General features: G+C 31.7%; 1 protein-coding gene across 10 annotated transcripts in view; it reads left to right on the forward strand.

The window, feature by feature from the left end:
- LOC115883641 (disks large 1 tumor suppressor protein) overlaps positions 1–23,159 on the forward strand; it is a 1,010,644-nt gene that overhangs the window by 746,246 nt on the left and 241,239 nt on the right. For 9 of the 10 annotated variants that reach the window (XM_030902027.1, XM_030902024.1, XM_030902022.1 and 6 more), the window contains one exon: positions 18,368–18,445. In XM_030902027.1, coding sequence (XP_030757887.1) covers positions 18,368–18,445 — 78 coding nt within the window. Of the gene's footprint in view, positions 1–9,431; positions 9,486–18,367; positions 18,446–23,159 lie in introns of those variants that run through there. The other variant, XM_030902029.1, reaches the window with a different exon arrangement.

Raw genomic sequence — 23,159 nt, forward strand, 5'->3', positions numbered from 1 at the left:
AAAGAAAATATTCGCCAGGAGATGAAGCAGTTGACACCCGCGAATACTAGGAAATCGAAGTCAAGGGTATGGAAGCAGTTTACAAACTTTCATCTCAGCTTTGTAATTGAAATGTATCAAAATTATCATGTAAACAAATAAAAACCAGACTCTCAAAAAGATATTCTGTCATTATAAACGTCAAAAAATTTCCAGTATAATTCGCTGTTGGGTGCCCACAACGAAAAAATGTTCACTAAAATTTATCCGTTGCCCGTTTTGATTGGTTAAAAATTACAGGTGTGGAATTTTCAGTACCTATTATCTTGATAATATGACAACATCGGTAGTAGATTAAATTTTGAGAAAGGAACAAACAGCGGTTTTCTAATTTTTTTTTATTATGATTTATTAGCAATCAGAATAATTACAAAGAAATTCTATGAGCTAATTTGATGACTTGAGAGCAATGACGCTCCAGTTAACGTGATGAGGTCTTCTCCAGGGAAAAATCCTCATTAATATTATTTCAAATCAGATGGCCTTTGTCTTTTAAGTCTCCTTGTAGGTACTGGTTCAAGTAGAGGCTGAAGTAAAGTATTAGTGTGATCATGTAGTCTATTGAAATGTTTTTTGCTCCGAGTTTGGATGACTTCTTTGACGTATGGAATATTTAAGTCTTCATGTAGAGTATGACAGGTGCCCGGTGGCGTAGAGGTACAGGCTCTCGTCTACCAATCTCGAGGTAGTGGGTTCGATTCCCTCACCCGGCATTGCAGCAGCCGACTATTTTTATTAAAATAAAAATAGTTTGGGTACCTAGGTCGTCTCAGCCTTAAATGAGTACTTGGGATTCACAATCCTGAGGTAGTAATAGGCGGTTGAAGCGTAGTGCTAGCCACATTACCTTCCTTGTATACCGAACGGCTCTAGTATGGCAAGCTGTACCTTGCTACTCCCAAGGCGTTAAACGCTATATACGGGAGCTATTATTATTATATGTAGAGTATGACTGGAGACATACCATGGTGCACCTGTTATCATCCGTAGAATTTTGGAGTGGTTCCTTTGTGTTAAGGCTATATTTGATTTACAAACGCATCCCCAGAGTTCTGGCCCATATGTCCAAATAGGTATTATTATGGTTTTGTACAAAAGAAGTTTATTCTCTAGCGATATAGTTTAGATCTTTTTCCTATTAACCAATATAAGTATTTTATTTTTAAATCTATTTGCTTACGTTTCTTTACTATGTGTTCTTTCCACGTAAGCTTAGTATCCAAGTGCATACCTAAGTACTCGGTAAAGGAAAATTGCGGAATTAGTGTGTTGTTTAAGTATACTGTATATTGGAGGGCTGGATTTAAATTAAGAGTTATTTGGACCAATTTTGATTCAGTTTTATTTTCCAATCACGCAACCATGCCTCTTTTATATTTAGATGTCCTCTACTATCAAGGAAGCGGTTTTCGGCTTTTTTTTGACAGCCATAATTACTGTGACATCTGCAAAAGTAGCCCTTGTTGTTTTATTGTTTGTGAGAAAGTCTGTTGTATAAAGGACATAGAGTAGTGATCCTTAGTAAACTATCTTGTAGAACACCTGCATTTATGTTCTAATTTGCAGATACATCCTCACTTATTCTCACTCTAAACTCTCTACCATTTAGGTAGGATTTCAATAGCGGAAAGTACGACATGGAAAGATAATTTTTAATCTTGTGAAGTAGTCCCGTATGCCATACTTTTTCGAAAGCTTCTAAATTTAAGGAAAATATTTTAAAAGTTCACACTTGATAACAAGTCCAAAATTGACTGAATCATTGTCTACCACATTCAATAAAACATATACAGGATTATTCACGACCATGGTACGTTCGACGTGTCATATTCCTATACCTAAACCTTCCGATTTCTTAAGTAGAGCTATTCAAAAATTAATAATTTTATTATTATAGTTTCAAATAAAGAATTTTGTTACCATGACAATTTTAAAAATCTAGCAAGTAAAGGCTAATTTTATTGATATATTATATAAAGTTTAAATATTTGTCTAAAATAATTCTAAATTAAATATTTGTCTATAAAAGATACAACTATAATAGAATTATTATCTTTTAAATGATTGCAAACTTTTGTTTCGTGTTTCTCTGTTTTTCTTTAATTTTAATACGAACGTAATTACTTTGAATGTTTTGATTTTAAAGTTGAATTTCAAAGTCCAAGGTTCAGTGGAAAGAGTTAACAGAGACATTGAGACAATGTTAGCTGTTAGCATTCAAAACGTCAAAATTAGTTATAGTAATTTTCAATTAGTAGAAAAAATTAACAAACTTTTAAGCCTCATTCAGAACCTCGCAATTAATGGAATAAATTGGTGGTTTCTATTAGCGTAGTAGTTTGTTCCTCTAATTTGAATGTAACCATTCAGAACGTTAAAATTAGTGGTAGAAATTTTCAGTTAGTGGAAAAAGTTGGCAAACTTTTAACTTTTTCACTAATTATACTTCAAAATTTGCGAGGAATGTCATTTTGGCCTTTGATTATCTTCCGTCAAGAGGAAATGTCGTTAGAAATCAAAAGTTTATTGTTTTATAAGCTAAATATTAGGCTCTCTCTATGGATACAAGTCATGGTACAAAGAATACAAGGTATGATATTGCGCAGGTTGGTCGCTACGTCACAGGTGATAACAGGCGCTATTGGTCAGCACGCTCCGCGCGCCAGTTCAAATCGTGAAGGTATTGTTATAAACCTGTTTTTTTGTTTATATACCGTCATTGAATTATCGCTAAGCAAGTTACTGTGGAGCAGTGCGTAAGAAGTTGGGCTAGGAAGCGAGGGACCGGAGTTCGAATCTCGGCGAGACATAACTTTTTTTTAATACTGTTGTATTCTATAGTTTATTTTTGTAGTATAAAAGAAAGAACTATTTATTCTGTTATTTTTTAATCTGCGGTATTAATATAAATTGATTGTTGGTACAATACCTCATTTAATATAAAATAATATTCTACTTTTTGTAAATGTATCTGGCCCTAATTGTACCTAAAAGTAATATATTTTTACAGTGATATACCATATTGTAAACTATTTAATATTTTAGTCACTTAAAAAGTTAATTTGCATTGAATAATTGCCTACGATCAAAGGAAATTTGAGCTATATAATCCTTGATGGGCATATTCTGGGTATGCAAATACTTCCTCTAAATTTTGGGTTTCGTTCAACCGATTTATTCTCAAAACCTGAAACATCTACATATAAAAAGAAGCACCAGATCACTAATTATAATAAACTTCACCCTTGGAATTACTTCTATCACAATTACAATACATTCATCTGCATTGGCATTTTCTATTTTTAGATGGGAAACAATATAATTCCCAACATTTTTTAAATGATGTAACAATTCCTCTTGTGGTTACTTTTCCATAGATATCCTCATCTCTGTCCTCATGTGAATTCAGAGGCAATGAACATAAAAATTATTTACCATAAACATCGCAAACTAAAAACCTAATAAACAATTTTATACCGAATATAGAAATAAATTTAGTATTCTTACCTATTATGGTCCAAATCCATGTTAATAGATAATTATTATTTTTAAATATATTTTTGAAACTGCTGGTTTTAGTAATTATTAAATTAAACGAACTAAAAAGTCTTAAAAATAAACAATTCTTAACCATACCATAACCCCAAAAAATGCAGATCTCCTGTCAAACTGTCAACTTTCTTTATTTTTTATTTATTTCATTATTTTCCTAGTGACGTCACAGGTGGTATGCGCGAACTGAACGAAATTGGAGCCGCTATCGATCATACCTTGTATTCTTTGTACCATGGATACAAGTGATTACCGCAAGCTGTTGCTAGGATATTCTGTTAATTTTATTTGTGTTTTTTAGACATTGTGAATGATCGTAAACTAAAAAGTATAAAGTGTAATTGAAACCACTAATTTATTCCCCTAATTGCGAGGTTCTGAATGAAGCTTTATTAACTTTTGCAACTAATTATATTTTAAAATTTGCGAGTAATGTCATTTTGGCCTTTGATCATCATTCGTCAAGAGAAATTTTGGTTAGAAATAAAAGTTTTATAAGCTAACCATTAGGCTTTCTCTATGGATACAACTGACTATCGCAAGCTGTTGCTAGGATATTCTATTAATTTTTAGAAATTATAACTGAAACCACTAATTTATTCCAGTAATTTTGCGGTTCTGAATGAAACTTAAATCGGAAATTTGTGTGTAGTTTTTATTAAAAGAATGTATAGTCTGCCCGGCTAGAGGATACATGACAGTAACATTTGTGTATCTGTCATTTATTATCGGCAATTTTTTGGAAGCCGTCGCCGCGTCGGTCGAAATCTTCTGATTTGCTCGGCAGATTTTACACAAACAAACGATTAAAAAAAAAGACAAAAGATGAGTCTACGCGTCGTTTAGCCATTAAGGCCGTTTCGATTAGTTAATATCGATTGGTATTCGGTTCGAATCCCGACGAAACCGACCGTTTTAAATGAAATTGCGGACCCACGCCCGGCTTTCGTTCGACATTGACACCGATTTTTCGACGCTCCGATCGCACTTGGTATTCATTCCAACCGGTCACTCGTATTTCGGATTTTTTCTGTGTCTTTTTCTTCGTTTTTTCATCGCAGGCGAGACGTATCCATTGTTCTTTCTTATATAACGGCGTATTATAGTAACATTGACAGACCATTCATAACTATATTTAAATACATTGCCACTATAGCATAATGTATAATGATACTAATTTAATAATGGAAATATATACAGGGTGGGCCACTGAAAACTTACAATGGCTATAATTTTTAAACCAAAAAAGATACCAAAAAAATAAAAAATACCGTTTCTATAATATCGAGGGGGAATACATGACGTATTTTTTGAACCATCCCGACCTACCCCTTAGGAGGCATTCCTACTCACTTGAAAATCATAAATGGCAACACCCCACTTGTGGCGTCTTTTTGGAAAGCTCATAAAAAATGCTAAATGATGATCATAAAGTTTTTAGGGTGAAATTGAAAAACTACCCTTACACGAACAATTAAGTGGACATTAATAAAAAAGGTGATTTTTTCAGCATAAGTTACAAATTCGGACCCAGCTAAATGAAGTATTTTTCAAACCACCCCAACCCACCCCTAGGTGGCACCCCCTCACTTCTAATCTCAAGATATCTATACCCCACTTGTGACACTTCTTTGGAAAGCTAATTGAAATTGCTAAAAGATGGTCATACAGACATCAACTTAATTACTGGTTAGTGACAAGAAATGTAGGTGTGACAATTTGAAAGAAATTTAAAATGATAATTTATTTTAATAATTGCTCAAAATGACAGCCGTTTTGTTCCATACAAAAATACAAACGATTTTCAAATTCTTCTCTCACTTTTTGAAAAGTTTCTCTCGGAATATTTCGACATGCTTCAGTTCTCCTCTGCCGCAATTCTTGCATCGAACCTGGTTTTGTCTTCTAGACTATAGATTTAGTGTAACCCCACAAGGAAAAGTCTAAAGGAGTGAGATCAGGTGACCTTGGCGGCCACTCGATTAGACCCCTTCTGTCAATCCATTGCCTCGGATAATATTTATCCAACCACCGCCTTGTGACAATAAAATAATGCGAAGGGGCTCCATCTTGCTGAAAGTGTATGAGGTCTTCATTAAGAGTTATAATAGATTTCTTTGTACCAGATTTTTTCTCTCGCAATGGTTCATGGATACAAAAATAATTCATTCTATTGATTTTGACACGTTTTGACATTTTTGTTTTATTTTTAGGCTCTATTTTTTTCGTTCTTTTTTATGACAGTCGTTCAGCATTTTTTATACGCTTTCCAAAGAGGTGTCACAAGTGGGGTATCGCTATCTTGAGGTTAGAAGTGAGGGGGTGGCACCTAGGGGTGGGTCGGGGTAGTTAAAAACCTCATTTAGCTGGGTCCCAATTTTAACTTATGCTGAAAAAATCACTTTTCTCATTAATGTCCACCTAATTTTTCGTGTAAGGGGTAGTTTTTCAATTTCACCCTAAAAACTTTATGATCATCGTTTAGCATTTTTCATGGGCTTTCCAAAAAGGCGCCACAAGTGAGGTGTTGCCATTTAAGATTTTCAAGTGAGTAGTGGTGCCGCCTTAGGGGTAGGTCGGGGTGGATCAAAAAATACGTCATATGTATTCCCCCTCGATATTATAGAAACGGTTTTTTATTTTTTGATATCTTTTTTTGTTTAAAAATTATAGCCATTGTAAGTTTTCAGTGGCCCACCCTGTATAGTCAAAACAGATCAGTTTTATTACTTATCTTATTGACTGTTATGTTAGTAACTATTTGAAAACCAATTTCTTTTCTTAAGAATACTAATACTGATATTGGTATTCTACTGACGCCGCTACAGAAATGAGAATCGATGATAATTTTAACGATGTCAAGCCCAACAAAAAAGATCACAACACAATCTAGTTAAACATAATTTAAACCAAAAACTCGTAATACAAAACTAAAGTGTCAAAATGAATGATAATGTCAGGAAATAGCTACCACCTGAATTCCAAGCGGGAAATTCAGTCATTCCAGTAAGTTTACCCAGCGACGGATATGTTGCCTATCCTTTTGGTTCAACAGGATTTTTGTGCGCACGCTCCAAATTAAACGACCCTCTATCTGTTCGTAGATTATATCTATATAGATTCGTCTACTTCATCGCTGAACGCTGTTACCTGCCCGCGCACTATTTTAAACTAAACTCACTAAAAATAACATATAATACATTATTTTTGTCTAGGTATGGCATTATTTCAACCTGCAGGGCCGTCCTGAGGGGTGGAGCAGAGGAGCACAATTGTACTGAATTCGGTACATTTTGACCAAATTCGGTACGTCAGTACTACATTTTGTAAAAATGGTAATTTTCGGTACGAAATTTCTAACAGTATAAATGCAACTAGTAAACTGCTTCAGAATGAGAAACTCGACATCATTGAGTCCACAAAAGCTCTAAAAGCTATCGATGACTATTTTGTCAAAATAAGGACTGACGACCATTTTAGAGAAATATTAGTGGATGCTGCAGAGCTGGCAGAAGAGCTGGAAATTGAAGCAGGTTTTACTAATGACATTAGAGCTCGTCCCAGAAAAAAAAAACTAGACAGTTTTTGTATGGATCAGTGGATGATCCAATTTTAGATCCACAGGAAAGTTTAAAATCGAATTTTTCTTTGTTGTCCTGGATACAATCCATGAGGCTCTCCAGGTAAGGTTTGACCTGTTAAAAGCTCACTCGGACTATTTTTCGTTTTTATACGACTTCACTGTTCTCAGGAATATCAACCGAGAGGAAATAACAAAGCATAGTATGGATCTTCATCTCTATTTAACGGACCGAGAGAAACATTATATATATATACAAATCAGTTTATAACGTTCTTCGACGTCTTCTGATTTCCAGTCTCCATTGGTCTCTGTCTGTCCAGAGGTTTTCGTCTATTCCTCTTGTTCTGATGTCCCCGTCTATTCCTTCTCTCCAACTCCATCTAGGTCTCCCTCTCTTGCGTTTGCCTTGTGGTGTCCTATTGAGTATTTTTTTCGGGATTCTGTTCTTTTCCATTCTTTGTACGTGCCCGTACCACCTGAGTTGGTTAATTTTGATGTTCTCTGATATTCGGTGTTTAACGCCCATGATGTTTTGAATTCTTTCATTTCTAACTCTATCCAGTTTCGATTTTCCGGCCGCGCGCCTCCAAAAGTCCATTTCTGTAGCTTCGAGTAACTTAAGGTTTCTTTCTTTCAAAGGCCATACTTCACTACCATAACTAATGATACTCTTAACTATGTTGTTATAAATTTTGTGTTTGTTTTCTTTTGATACGGCCTTATCCCATAAAATACTGTTGAGTTGTCTAATTGCTTGTCTTCCTTGGTTGTTTCTGCACTTAATTTCTTCATCAAGGCTACCATCGTTGGTAATGTGCATGCCAAGATATTTATATTTTTGGCAGTGTTTTATTTCTTGCTGTTGCTGTTCTAGGATTATGTTCTGTTGTTTGCCGCCGATACACATATATTCCGTCTTCTTAAGGTTTACCTCCAGCCCCCACTTGTTATACTCTTCAATTAGTTTGGGGGTCATATATTCCAGATTCTCGTAGTCTTGAGCTAGTATTATTTGATCATCAGCGAAACAAAGAGTGTAAAGTATCGAGGTGTTTAATGGTATCCCCATCTGTTCACACTTCCTTTTCCACGTTTTCAGAGCTTGTTCCAAATAGATTTTAAACAGTGTGGGCGATAGACAGCAGCCCTGTTTAAGACCTTTGTTCATGCTGAATCCCTTTGATACAGTTTGTCCTTTCTTTACTTGGCTAGTGTTGTTCTTATAAAGTTCTTGGACAGCCTTAATTAATGTTATGCTGATATTCGTTTTCTCGAGGGCTTTCTTGAGGTCTACGTAGAGGAGATGTATTTCTTGATTTCTTGTCACCTTTTTCTCAATTATCTGTGTTAGTGTAAATAAATGGTCGACCGTGGATCTACCAGCTCTAAATCCCGCTTGTTCTTCAGCCTCCATATGCCGGTATTCTTCCGAAAACCGTTCTTCTTCCGAGAAACATTATACCACCAGATAATGCCGAAAACTTCAGTTGTCCAAAACAAACACTAAAATATTTAAAAATTCACGATCTGATTGGAAACTTTCCAAATATTTACTTCTCCATAAGAATCTTAATAACGCTGCCGGTTTCAGTGGCAACCGGACAGAGAAGTTTTTCTAATTTATTCGCATTATTTCGGGCTTGCTCCAGACGGCCAACAGTCTAAGGCCCTGCAACCTGTTTAGATATTCATGAAATATAGATAATCTATCAGTTTCTTGTTTTTGTTTAAATATGTCAGAGATTAAATTTAAATTTATAAGTAAAGGCGCGAATAGTCAGACCCTAAATTGATTTACATGGTAGATAGAAAACTACTTCTATTGGTTAGTATAAAATAAATCAACTAATCGCGAAGAACTTTTCACGCTTGCGTAGTTCAAAGCCGTTGAACGAAAAGGACCGACTTTGTGGATTTTGTATAGATCCATCTCAAAAATTTGGCTTCAATTTCTGTTCCTTACTAGCAATATAGTCAAATACTATATTTGGTTGGCATCAATGAATTTAGAAACCGCGCCCTCGATTACGTAAATAAAAGTTTAATTGGTATCGAATATAGATTAGTCTATTTTTTACCCTATGTTTCTGGTCTATTGTTATCTTATGATAATAAAGATAGCAATATACTATATTAATATTCGTATTTTTATTAATAATTATTGTGATAAAAATGAGTAAGCAGACTTATGAGATTAATCCTGTTGATTAGATAAAATATTTCAGTTCTAATTCAGAAATAGTGTTTTATCTTGTGCTTTAGTAGTGACCTACGCCATGTTATTATTTCAAAAATAGACCAAAATAACATGGTAAGTAATACAAAATAAATTTGACTGAACAATTATTTTTAAATTATTAAATATTACAAATTCTGAAAACTACATTATTATTGCAAATATTTTTATACCCCTGAAACACGCTTATGAGTTTTTTTTACAAAAAGATGTTGAAAATCGTACATTTTTTAAAAAATTTCCTATATATTTAATCTCTCATATTATCAGGGATACGCTTTACTCTATGCTTACGGCACTAGAAGGGATGCAAATAGCAAATACAGAAAAAAAATCCGTTGGCTCTCAAAATTTTATAAAAATGAATCTTTTTTGTTTTACTTTCAAACTTGAATAACCCGGTTATTTTGAATTTATTTGAAAAACGGTAAAGAGAAAATATGTTTCTTTTATCGAGCCCTGAAAATATTTACACTTATTTGAGATTCACCCTGTATATAAAAATAAAACGTTCGCAAATTTTTGAATTTATTATTCTAGTCAAATTTCATTATTTCATTTGTCATTTACAGTTTTTTTATTTAATTGTTGTATCTTAAAATCTCTAAATTTTGCTATATGTGATTAAAAAATTGAGGAAACACATACCGTAAAAATATGTTTAAAAATTTGTAAAATAAAGGTATAGCACATAATTTTCCAATAGGAGTATACTTATATTATAGTACATTACAAAAGACGATCATAATAGGATAATAGAATGCAACTATATGCATGTGAAAATTGATAAATAGATTAAATTTCAATACCTTTAGGTAATAGAAAGCTTTCAGAATTGGAAAAGCACAAGAATATTTCAAAGAAAACTTGAAAATGGTTCTCATAATCGAAAATTGATTTTCTAATTTAATTATTTTGATTAAATAGCAAAAAAATGTCCCAAGCAAAAAATCAATAAAATAATTAAGCTATATTAAAAAATAAAATAGCCATAAATGTACCTATATTTAACTTGTTTTAATTATATTATGATATTCATTTCCAAGCCATTACGACGCTGTTTTTTTTTTCTTAAATACGTGGCTAGTTTCGTAATTTTATTTTATTATAAGTTTTTTTAAACCTAGACCCCAGCTTTAAATATTATTTTTTTATTTTTCTCCCTAGGCAATAAAATTAAATATATATTTTAATATTCTCGATGCTAAGTAATTTTAAACGGGAATTAAATTGGTCTGTATCAATAAATTTAATAATAAAACCAAATTTTCTTTTTTTTTAATATGGAATTTATATATTATATATTTATGGAATACAAAACACACCTGGAAAATAATAAAATAATAATGAGTATTTAATAAATTTATTTTGTTAAAAGCATGAGCCGGGATAAAATTTATATAAAATTTGTGAAATAATAAAAATAACGAAAAAAAATTACCTGCCCTTCGTGTCCATATTATTTTTATAAATATTTATTAATATTTTTCAAAATTAAGTTTATTTTAGTTTAAATCAGTAGCAGCTGAGTAAAAATTAATTAATAATAATAATAATAATAAACAACGCTTTGTTGTACAAAAAGCCAAAATAGCTTCATCGACAAAGCATTTACAAAACAAAAAAGCACAAAAACAAATATACAAATCATAGAAAAATGTCATACATTACAAATAAATTCATAAAAATTTACGTCATTAAAATTACAAATAAAACAAACATGGACATTGTGGAACACAGGCGTATCAAGAAAATTTTACAAAAGGAAAATTGTAAATGGATAAAATCATGTTATATTACCAGCACTGAAAATAAGACCCACCCTGTATAACCATATCACTTTGTAGGCAAAAAAGTCTTATTTTTTAAAAACTCATTCACCCCTAATTTTTATCATATTTACATACTTTATGCATATTTTTTTTAAATAAACAAATACAAATAAAATACCCTTTAGCACTTTCCAGAAAAATTTCACATTTAAATAGACAAAGAAAAGAAAAAATAACGTAATGGTAGCATATGTTATCGGACAGTTCAAACCGCCATCCTAAACAAATACTTGTCTGTAAATGATTCACTTCTTTTGAAAAATAGTCCTAAAACGATATATTTTTTCTCGTTTCATTTCCTATTCTATCTTTATCCCAGTAGACGAATCTCAGTGGGTTTTATCTGGAATACTCTCTGAAGACTTTTGGGTCATTTACGTTCCTTCCAGTCCTCTGTGTCTTATTTTCTCATTTTCAGGCTTTATCGCGAGAATCTGACACTATTTGTCATTGACTAGATAGAAAATACGCCCTCGGGCCGAAGTGGTCTTGGAAGCTATTTGTTTTTGTGTAAAAAAATGGAGATTATAATTTAGTGTTTATATATTTTACAACCTACCGTATATGTTTGTACAATATGTCTTCTGTGTATGGATCATCGTTTTAATATGGTTAAAAAAGCACAAAATTTATTTAGATTAGTGCTATACGATTATAAATGATGTGCTTCTTCAACATTTTAAAATAGAAAAATATACAGGGTGTTCCAGAAATAAGTGCAGATATTTGTAGGAGTGGTAGATCTGTCCAAACGGAACATATTTTCTCTTTACCATTTATAAAATAAATTGAAAATAACCGAGTTATACCTTTGAAAATTAAAAAAAATAATGGCAACATTTTGAGAACCGCCGGCAGATATCACCAACACCATCTAATTACCCGGGTCTCAGATAATTTGACGCCCTACGTTGCCGCATAATCAAGAAAGTATATGTTTAAAAATAAATCAGAAAATCACACCACCTGAGGAGATTAGCGGAGACTGCAGAGATGCATTACATTATTAAGATGGTGTTATTATTACACAAAATAAATTAAAAGAAAAAACTTAACAACAACATTAAAAAAATACTTATGACAGATCGATGTAGCTGTGACAGTTCTCTTTTTCGTTACACACTTAACTTAAATACACTTCACTGTGTTACTTTACTGGTACATGCTATTATAATAACTGATAAAATAACAGACTCCACAATTTGCAATTTTTTCTAGAACTCTTAGTAATAGGCACTGATAAAAGATTAAAATTAACATACCTAATTTTATGTGTAGAAATTTAAAATTGCTGTGAATTTATAAATATAGAAATATGTAGGATGTGGATAACGTAGGAGGTGGCAACACTGCAAGGTTTAGATACACCGTAGAGAAATCTCAGGCGAATAAACAAGTGGTACTAAAAAGTTTTTTAAAATTTCCCGGAAAATTTCAAGAAAAATTTAAGATTTTCGACATCTTTTTCGCAAAAAATCCTCATAGGCATGTTTCTGGGGTCGAAATATACTACCAGTTAAAATATCTGTACTTATTTCTGGGATGGTTATTATTAATTTTGATTAACGTTATACAGGGTAACGTTAATCAAAATTAATAATAACCATCTATCACAAAATGAAAACGAAATATTACCATGTAGAAACGCGTTTTGATTTTTGAAAAAAATAGTCGAAAATTGCCGAGTTATTTTACTTGGTAAACTTAAAAACTACATTTATTTTTGAAATATTGAGAACCACTGAATTTTTTTCGGTTTTGTTTTGTTCCTTTTAATTTAATCTACCATTACATACTAATCTAATATTGAGATATTATCAAGATATTATATTTTCAACTGAAAATTTAAAACTCTGACATAAATTTTACCAACCCAAAAGTTCTATCTATATTGATAGCAGGTATTGTTTCAAACAAATGAATTTCAAAATTTTTGATTCCTGTCATAATATTAAAAATATATATCAAATATTTTTTTTGCTAAAAAGTTTTTACATTTAATAAAAAATAGTGCGTATCCAAATCTATTTTTTACATTATTTTTTTAATAATAAATATTATGTTACAAAAATGTTTAATGGAGCAGCAAAAACGCATTTTTAGCAATAACTATAAATTCAAAAATTTAAACGGTGTTTTTCATTATTTTTTTATTAGATGGAGAATTAAAAAATGAATATTTTTTTATATTTACAATATATCAACATTTTTGATGGAATTTTTTAATTTTTCATCGATTGAAAAAATAATATACAGGGTGTTTAATTAAAAAAACGAAGAAAAATTATTTTATATTTTAGAAGTTTGCCGTAATTTTGAACACCCTGTATGATTTACGATTTTCATATTTATCGCAAAGCAAAAACAGACCATCTAAAATAAATACCTAATATAGTTTCGATTTCAGGACAGATCTTTTTATTAATATCTCTGAAACAAATTTGCAATAACATACAGGGTGTTCCATCCAAAAATCATCCCAATCCACTCACACATTTTTGAGTCCCCTCACCCTATAGCCACAGATTATACAGATTATAAACTTTGTTTTTTCTTAAGTTTGCGCACATAGCACGCCCACTTATGGCCTGTAAAATTGTGCACAGCGCCTACCCGGCACAGTTATTAGAGAGATATCGGAAAACCGAATAGCGTCATGCAGTATTTACGCGTACCTTATTATGGTTACGATATGCGCGAGTAAATTTTTAACGCAACACCCGCTAATAACGTTACCGCCTGACGTAATTTGCGGATCAATTACATCAATCGCTATTTCTAAATAACGTTTAAAAATTGCTTAAATGGGCATGTGTGGGTATTTGACAACCGGAGCCGGCCGGCGAGATCTTTTATTTTAGGTTATATTTGAATTGTTTTGAATTATTACTTTAGTTTTATTACGTAATTTGATATTTAAGTAGCTGGGATTAGTTTTAATTAAATAAATATGGCCCAAAATATGGATTCCACCTCTTCCAATATTAAAGAAGCTATAAAGAGACTTAGGTTTACAGCATATGACGACTTAGCCCTTCTAAGAGAATTTGTTGCTTGTTGCCCTAAACCCATTGGCAGACGTTGAACAATAAAGCACTGGAAATAAGCACTTTAGCCCTTTAGTTTTAAAATACCTAGTAAACAAAACAATTTCAAAGTTTTAAATTCAAAGTTAGGTTAAGTTTAAATAGCGGACGCGACGAACAGAATTCTTTCCGATCCGATAACTATAAATGAAGAGAGTTAATACCACCTCAGGTAAAGGAAATAACACCTGGCCTTATTAACGTCCATGCACGCTATTCGGTTTAGCGATATCTCTCTATTACGCTGTTTATTGTTATTTTACGCGAGTTTATTTTTGCGCACAGGAAATTTTACTCGTTTGCACATCGTCATAAAAAACAATTTTCGTACCATGATTAGGGACCAGATTTTTATCTGTATACTTATAGGATACCTAATCTGTGCTATAGTAGTTAAAATATTTTCCTGAAATACATCCTAATACATACTTTAGGTTTGCATTTAAACAAAATTCTCAAGTTTTTTATTGTAGGAGCTTCAAATGCCCGACACAATATTGCCGGACCCTGTATGAAATGGTATTTCTTAAACATTTAATATTATAAGTAGTTATAAAAAAACTGAACAAAATGTCGGCTTTAGCAATGGGACACATTATTTTCCTTTACGACCCATAAAATATTTTCACACAATTTCAAATTCGGAGACATGCTCCCACACTTTGGTATAAATCTTCTCCCCCTTTTTTAGTGTCGAAGGAAAGAACACTGAAAGAAAACATTTAAAGAAAAGCCCAATAGGGGGAAAGAAGAAAATTGCGACAGTGAAATATGTATAAGTCGTCTGGGAAATTTGTAAGTGTACGTTTGAATACATACATGCTATTCAACGATTGACTTTTAGAGTATAAGAATGATATTTATTTGAAATGGGGGAACATATATGAATGTATTTTTCGTTTTTTATATTGAAATGCGTTAAAAGCTTTATTTTTAGTTTTTATAGTAAGTCAGACGGACTCTGCAGGACAGTTTGGGCAATTTAACTGTGCATTTTTATGTTAAATTATTGTTTTTTAAGACTTTCTTAGTTTTTTTCTAAAATAATTATTTTTTATTTTTTGAAATCCCCAACAACTACTTCTCATTTCGCTTCCGAATTAATCTCCTTTATTTAGGTTTTTTACTATACCGGGTGCGTCTCGAAAGTGGCTCACTCTATAACTTTATTATTTTTTCAGATATAAAACGAGATTTGGTGTGTGTTATTATTATATATTGTAAATTAGGACTGAGTGACAAATTCAATAAAATTGTTTTTGGTCACTTCCTGTTACACCGGAAATGACTACAACTTTTGATTTTGAAATGGTGCCCTCGGTATTTTTTTACTTTATTTGATAGAAAAAGATAGTCTGAATAGAATGACAAATCATATGTCTATCTAATTTTTGACATTTTCACTTCGAAATTGTAAAATTCAAAAATCGTATTTTAAATTTCAATCTAGAATGTCCATAGCTGTGCTAAAAAAACTAATTTTTAGGAGCCTTGCAAGAATAATTTTGATCGTCTCTTATTTTTCATGTCATAGCTCCTGTCTGTCCTGTCCTGACAGGTTAAAAGATGCGCACATCCATAGATAAAAGAAAATAATCTACTATTAAGATAGATATGAAACTTAATAGTAAACTTTTGGGTCAAAGCGCCCCTCCGTGTTTTTAGTAGAGACTGCGTTTAACCCAGCGCCTTCGCCTTTTCTGCTGTAAATGTTTTTTATGTCTATATTAGAATTCAAAGGATTTATTTTTAAAGTTACACTGATATATTAATATATATGAGAGTAACTTTAATAAAACATAAGAATATATATATTTTGCGGTTTATTTTTTTATTTATTTTACGAGTTTCATATAAATGATCGTAAGTCGACTGGCTGTCTAATGAATAGACCGAGATTTATAGATTTTAAAGCGAACGAAAAAAAAAATCAAACAACGAATACATACCATATATTTTTCTTTTATCTAAGATACATACCTTATCGTCTTTTGGAAACACGTGCATTTTTGCAGTTTTGTTAGTTTCTTTGCAAGATGCAACACAACAAGAAAACACCATTTTTACAGTTAATAAATAATAGATATATTATAGATAGAATATTTCTGACTATGATATTTAAAATTTAGACAGATAGAAAATTCAAAAACAAACCGGTATTTGCAGACGCAGGCCCAAATTCAATAAAAATCAAAATTTTTCCTGCGAAAATCGGGCTTTTTTCACTGAAAGGGTATTTTTTGATTTATCAGCAATCATTGTCAAGTTGACAATATACAGGATATTTTCTAATTAGTCTAAAAAAATTGTGCTGTGATTCCTCATGTGTTCTTAAAACAATTTTTATATAACCATTAGGTCTAAAGTACTTCCTTTCTGATCTACAGGGTGTTAAAAATTAAAAAAAATCGATTTTTTTGCTTAGCATAAATGGTACACCAATGCTTTTTTAAAGAAAATATATTTTTTCTTGACTGGCCATCATTTTTCAACAAAATTGATCTTTTGAGTTTGGTTTGGTTCATCAAACGGTTGTCGAGAAAAAAATAAATATCCTTATTCAGAGCCCGCCTTAATCCGTTTTCTAATGATTTTTTATTTTTTAGATTAATTAGGAAACACCCTGTATCTGCATATCACAGCAAACCAAATAAACTAGTAACCTCTAAAAATTATTTTTCCTACCACTAGCGACATACCGTGTTTTTAGTATGTACTAAATTATTTTAACAAAATTTCACCATATAAGTTTCCAGGCAATGCCCACATCGTATTTTTTTTAAATGACTTTTGATTTGTAAATGACACCCTAGGTTTTTTTTTCTTTATTCGATAGGAAATGTCAACCCGAATAGAATGACATATGACATATATCAACTTTTGACATTTTCGCATCTGGTTTACTTAAAATTTAAAATTGCGGTTTTATTGAGATATGAATCATTAGGATATTTGGAAAAAGCATTTTTTACGAATAATTTGGTACCACACACTTGGTATTTCGAGTCGTTATGAACCGCATGTTAAAATTTTAAATAAAACATACGCGAAAATGTCAAAAGTTGACATGTAATATGTCATGCGATTTATTCAGAGTGAAATTTTCTATCGAATAAAGAAAAAAAATACCTGGGGTGCCATTTACAAACCAAACTTGTATTCATTTCCGGTGAAACAGGAAGTAGTAACCGAAAACTATTGAATACGTCAATGAATCCTAATTTATGTCATATACCTACTATCATACCAAATCTCGTTTTTTTATCTAAAAAAATAAAAAAGTTAAAAAGGTGAGCCACTTTTGAGACGCACCCGGTATTTTCCGAAAATAATTTAACGCAGTGTACTGCCTACTGAGTATTTCCAAAGGTGAACTAGAAACCTATAATTTACTTTGTATTTTTGTAGAATTACACTTATATTACACTTGAATCTGTGATTTCTAAATCTATTCTTATTTATTAAAAAAATTGTATTTAATATCCAGAATATCTACAAAATATCCAGTAATTTTTGTATAGCAATGGATGATACTGTAATTGTCATATACTATCATACCAAATCTCGTTTTTTTTATCTAAAAAAATAAAAAAGTTAAAAGGTGAGCCACTTTCGAGACGCACCCGGTATTTTCCGAAAATAATTTAACGCAATGTATAATATACTGACTACTGAGTATTTCCAAAGGTGAACTAGAAACCTATATAATTTACTTTTTATTTTTGTACAATTACACTTATATTACACTTGAATCTGTGATTTCTAAATCTATTCTTATTTATAAAAAAAAATTGTTTTTAATATCCAGAATATCTACAAAATATACAGTAATTTTTATATAGTAATGGATGATACTGTAATGGATTACAGTAATGGATTTACTACAAAGTTATAGACATTATTTTTAATTTATACTTTTATTTGAGATAATAATTTACACATTATTCATACATACGTTTTCATTTCTTTTTCACTATTAAATTAAATAAAATTTTAAAAAAAATAGTTTTGTGCCTAACGGTTTTTTCTTTGTTTGCAGACTGGTAGTACAATAATTACTACGATTGGTGGACTGGAACGACACTCAGCAAGTAGGGAGAACGTATCTTATATTCAGGTAAATATTAAAAAGAAATAAATTTTATTAGAAGCCAACGAAATTTATAAATTTTATAGAGCACTGTAAATTGGATCAATAAAATTTTAGTTCAAAATCCGAGTAGAGAGCGCGCCATAGGTTAAACAGGAAACTGCAATGCATAGAAATCGATTTTCTTGTCGTTGCTATACTGTTTAACAGATGGCGGGAAAGTTTGTTTTGAAGAATGTATATACAGTTGCCTGGCGTATGTTGACTATCAGTGTAATTTTTAAGAAACAAAGTCCGAAAAATTGGTTCTTAAAACTAATAGCAAACTGTTAAATATTTAAAATTAATTTATTATTACAAAGTAACTGTGTAGTCTTAATATTATTTTTAGTTGATAATAATTTGAGATACGTATAGGCTTGGTGCATTTCAACCCATTTTTAAAATTCCGACCGAAAGCAAGGCCCGGTTCGGCAATAATTCTTTTTTCAAGAAGAGGCATTAAATTTGGGGGTTTCCTTGCATATGTGCACTTATTGAGGGTCCATTAATGTCTCTGATTAATGTACAGGGTGGGTCAAATTCGACGCTTTTAAATGGAAACACCCTTTTCTATAGAAGATACAGAAAAACTAATATCGGTGTCTGGAGCTCAATTTTTGTCAAAAACATGATGGTGAAAACCGAATATCGATATCTGTTACCGTTTCGGAGTTACGGGGTGTTTTTCAAAAATATGCATTTTTAACAAATCGCTGTAACTTTTTTGCTATGGAAAATTTTGTATTTTTATGAAAACATTTCCAAAGCACCTTTTTACGTAGAATTTAATAGTTTAAGTATAATTTTTTTAAAATTAATAATTTAAGAATTATCAATAGAAAATTTGATTTTTTATATGGGACACCCTGTATATTTTTAATTTATTGAAAATAATTTAAAATTACCTTTCCAAAAATATAACACACTTGATATTTTGCTCGATTCCTCTTCGAGATATAGAGTATATAAAAATTCGCCCACTTTAAATAAGTAGGCTTTGAACGGCACCGGCTGTAATGCAAAAAAATTCTAGCTGTGAGCATCAATTAAAACGAAACTAATATTTGCTATGAGCAGGGCCTATTTTACCATAACCCCGGGCCTTGGGCCCGGTGGTCTGGTGGGCCCTTTAGGGGTTGAAAAATATTCATAATTTTTGAATTTTTTTTGGAAAACAGGGCCCGAATTTTTGCTTGGGCCTTAGGGCCCGACCAGATGAAAAATAGGCCCTGGCTATGAGAGACGAAGAATTTTATAACAATTTAAAATATATTTAACCAGCATCAACACATTTAGACTATATCTAATAACAATAAAAATAAATAGCAAACCAAGACATGAGATTTTGCTACAGGTGTTCGACATATCGACCGTCTTGTGTTATGGACAGTCGGGGCAGTTTTTGAACATTTCTCCCGGAATTCATTAACTCAGTGGGGATGAAAGATACCCTCTCATAACGGCTAAGTAATTCTTGTCTAGATTATACGGAAGAATAAAGAACCTCTATTCTTCCGCATATATATCCATAGGATGAAATCCATGGGCACTAAATCAGGCGGCCTGGACGGCCAACGGCTGGGATCTTGGTTACCTATTGAATTATTCCTGAAATTGGCTGCAAAAATTTGCTGATAACTTCGGCGTTCAGAGGCGGCGCGTCGTCTTGCTGGAAAAAATATGTTTTCGAGTTCCATTAAAAAAAAAGGGCATATTATCATCAATAAGGAGTCCAAAGCCTACTAAGTTAAAAGTGGCGAACTTTTAAAAATTCTGTATTTCGAAGGGGATTATAACAAAATATGGTGTCCCAAATAAAAAATCATTTTTTCTTTTGAAAAACACCCCGTAACTCCAACAACGGTAACATATGAATGTGCGGTTTTCACCATCATGTTTTTGGTGAAAATTGAGCTCCAGATACCGATATTAGTTTTCGTCTATCTCTTATAGAAAAGGGTGTTTCCATTTAAAAGCGTCGAATTTGACCCACCCTGTACACTATGCAAAGAAACGTAACGAAAAATTTTTCGTGAAATTTAAAATGCCACATTTTTTATTTTTAGCCCTATTTTCTTATTTTGTTTAGCAAACTGTATATAAATATATTTACTTTAATTGGTAAACTCAGTTTTTTATAAACTTTTGTATTTGGCTTATTATACAGGGTTAATCGAAGGGTTGTATTTTTCAAAAAACTTTAAAAGACCCTGTATATTAATTTCGTGAGAAGAACACGTTGCGTTTTTTTAACTGAGTGTCAATAAGATCCGGAGGATTTCAAATCTTAAGTCATTATCAGTACTAACATTACTAAAGCTGTTTCATATACAGAGTGTTTCAAAAAACATGTGCCATCTCTCAATATGAAAAATAAAATTTATTTTTCATCTCAAGATAGGTCCGATTCTGCTTTGTTTCGTAACTACAGGGTGTTAAAATCTTAATAATTTTTCGATTAATTATAATTTTCTTCCAAGTGCTTTTAGTGATTCAAATGAGAGTTTGAGGGTAAAACTTGTGCACACTTTTAGCATTAAAAAAGTGCTACATATTTCAATGCTTAAAAAGTGTCGATAAATTCATCAGGGACGTGCGTATGGGTTATCACTGGAACATTTTTTTTATAAAAAACATGTGCGCCGCTGGCTATTTTTTTTGATATCAAAATTGTGTACGCCGTTTAATGCCAATTGCTTAATGGTAAATGCTCTTTGATGAGATAAACGCAATTTTATTAATCACAATTAATAAAATTGAAATAAAAATTAAAACTTAACTGAACTAAAAATTAAAACACAATTAATAAAATTGAAATAAAAAAAAGTTGGATCAAGGCAAATTAATAAAATTGCATTTATCTCATTAGGGAGGCCGAAATCGACAAAATATCAAGAGACAACTTTTAATCGGTATTAAACTGCCTACACTATTTCGCTAACAATAGAAAAAAAGTAAGTGGTGTACATGCTTTTTTTAGAAAAATATTCCAGTAATAACTAATATGTACGTCCCTGGTGTATATGTCTACACTTTTTTAGCTTTAAAATATGTCGCATTTGTAGTAAGTTTTACCCTCAAAATTTCATTAAAATCAAAAAAATATTAAGACTCTAACACTCTGTAGCTACGAAACAAAGCACAATCGGACCCATGTTGATATGAGAAATAAGTCTTATTTTTACGTGAGGAATCTCCCAACGAGACATGGCACATTTTTTTTGAAACACCCTAATATTTTAATTTAAGGGAATCAGTAACGAAATATAGAAGATTGAACGGAAGTAAAACATTTAAACAGTTTTTACAACTAAAAAACATCCAATATAGAATTAGAAAACATTTTTAATAAACGGCCCAAGCAGCATTTGGACGTCGGGACAACGTTGTGTCACGCGACCAAACGTCGGGGCGCAACCCTAGTCCGCACTAGTTTGGAGAATAATTTCTGGGTCGAAACGACGTTGGATACCTACGTTGGCTAACAGCCTAATTTAGTACAAACTGCAACGTTGTTTAAAATCCTAATTCACAGAAATACAAAACTATAATAATATGGCGTCTAAGTCGCGTTTTATCCTAAATTGGGATAATTATAGTAAAAATATTATTTTTATGATTTAGTTAGAGACATATGCCAGATGGCAGTAAAGGAAAACAAAACAAAAGTATTTAAGTGTGGAGGATGTTTGAAGATCATAAATATTGAAACACTTTAACCAACTCTGTAACTCGTTACACAAGGCAAAAAAGTTAAACCCAAACAACTTTAATGATAAATGTATTGTTTCTACTTTGAAAAATACTAATGGGCCTTAAAAAGGGAGTTTTAAAAAATTTCTTGAATTTTTTTTTTAGTAAAATGAGAATAATTTATTCGCAGTCGAAAAAAAATTCCGCGTGTTGTTTAGGGTCAAATATTTCAAGTTAATGTATTAAAAAAGCAGGAATTGCTATTTTAGGAACGAAACATTTTCTTATTCAACAAGATGGCGGCTTTCACTTTGTGGTTTTGGAGATTAAGATCGAGTAGTTCGAGTAATCGCATACTGGACTAATAAAGTCGCAGTTCAGCCTTAACAGGTAGTATACTAGTCGCAAGATTGCCTAATTTAGTCATCCTAGAGTCTAGCTTGTGCCGCCCTCTATATTCTAAATAAACAAGAGAGTGGATAAAGTATGGGTAATATGTCGATGTATATTTAAATTTATTTATATGTGCCTTTCTTACGTCCCATTTTAATTACGTTTTTTTTTATAAAAACAAAAACAGCACTGAACTGTCTGAGTGAATAGAACAATAAAGTGAAAATTTAAGATTTAAGGTTATGGTTCAATACAGTTGCAAAAAGGTAGTGGCTCGACGCATCTCGACGTCCTACCAACGTACGAATAAGGAAATCTAAACAACGTTGGAATTAGTAAAACAGACGACGTTTGCATAACGTTGGAATAGGTCCTGAAAGTGACGTCGGAAAACTCTTTATTGCCCAACATTGTATCTACGTTGTCCGAATCACCTAAAGATCACTTACGCAAAAAAGGTTACAAGACAACGTTTATTCGACATCTCAGAAGCTTTTACTTTGTTGTAGTACTAGTTCAACGTCGGCACAACGTTACAACAACGTTTACATTTATTTTAATACCCAAGGTACAGAGCTAACTATTTTTTGTAACTAATCCAACGTTGTGTTTA

Source organism: Sitophilus oryzae, unplaced genomic scaffold (assembly GCF_002938485.1).
Source record: "Sitophilus oryzae breed Bouriz unplaced genomic scaffold, Soryzae_2.0 scaffold_1974_pilon_pilon, whole genome shotgun sequence".
Classification (NCBI taxonomy): Eukaryota; Metazoa; Arthropoda; class Insecta; order Coleoptera; family Curculionidae; genus Sitophilus; species Sitophilus oryzae.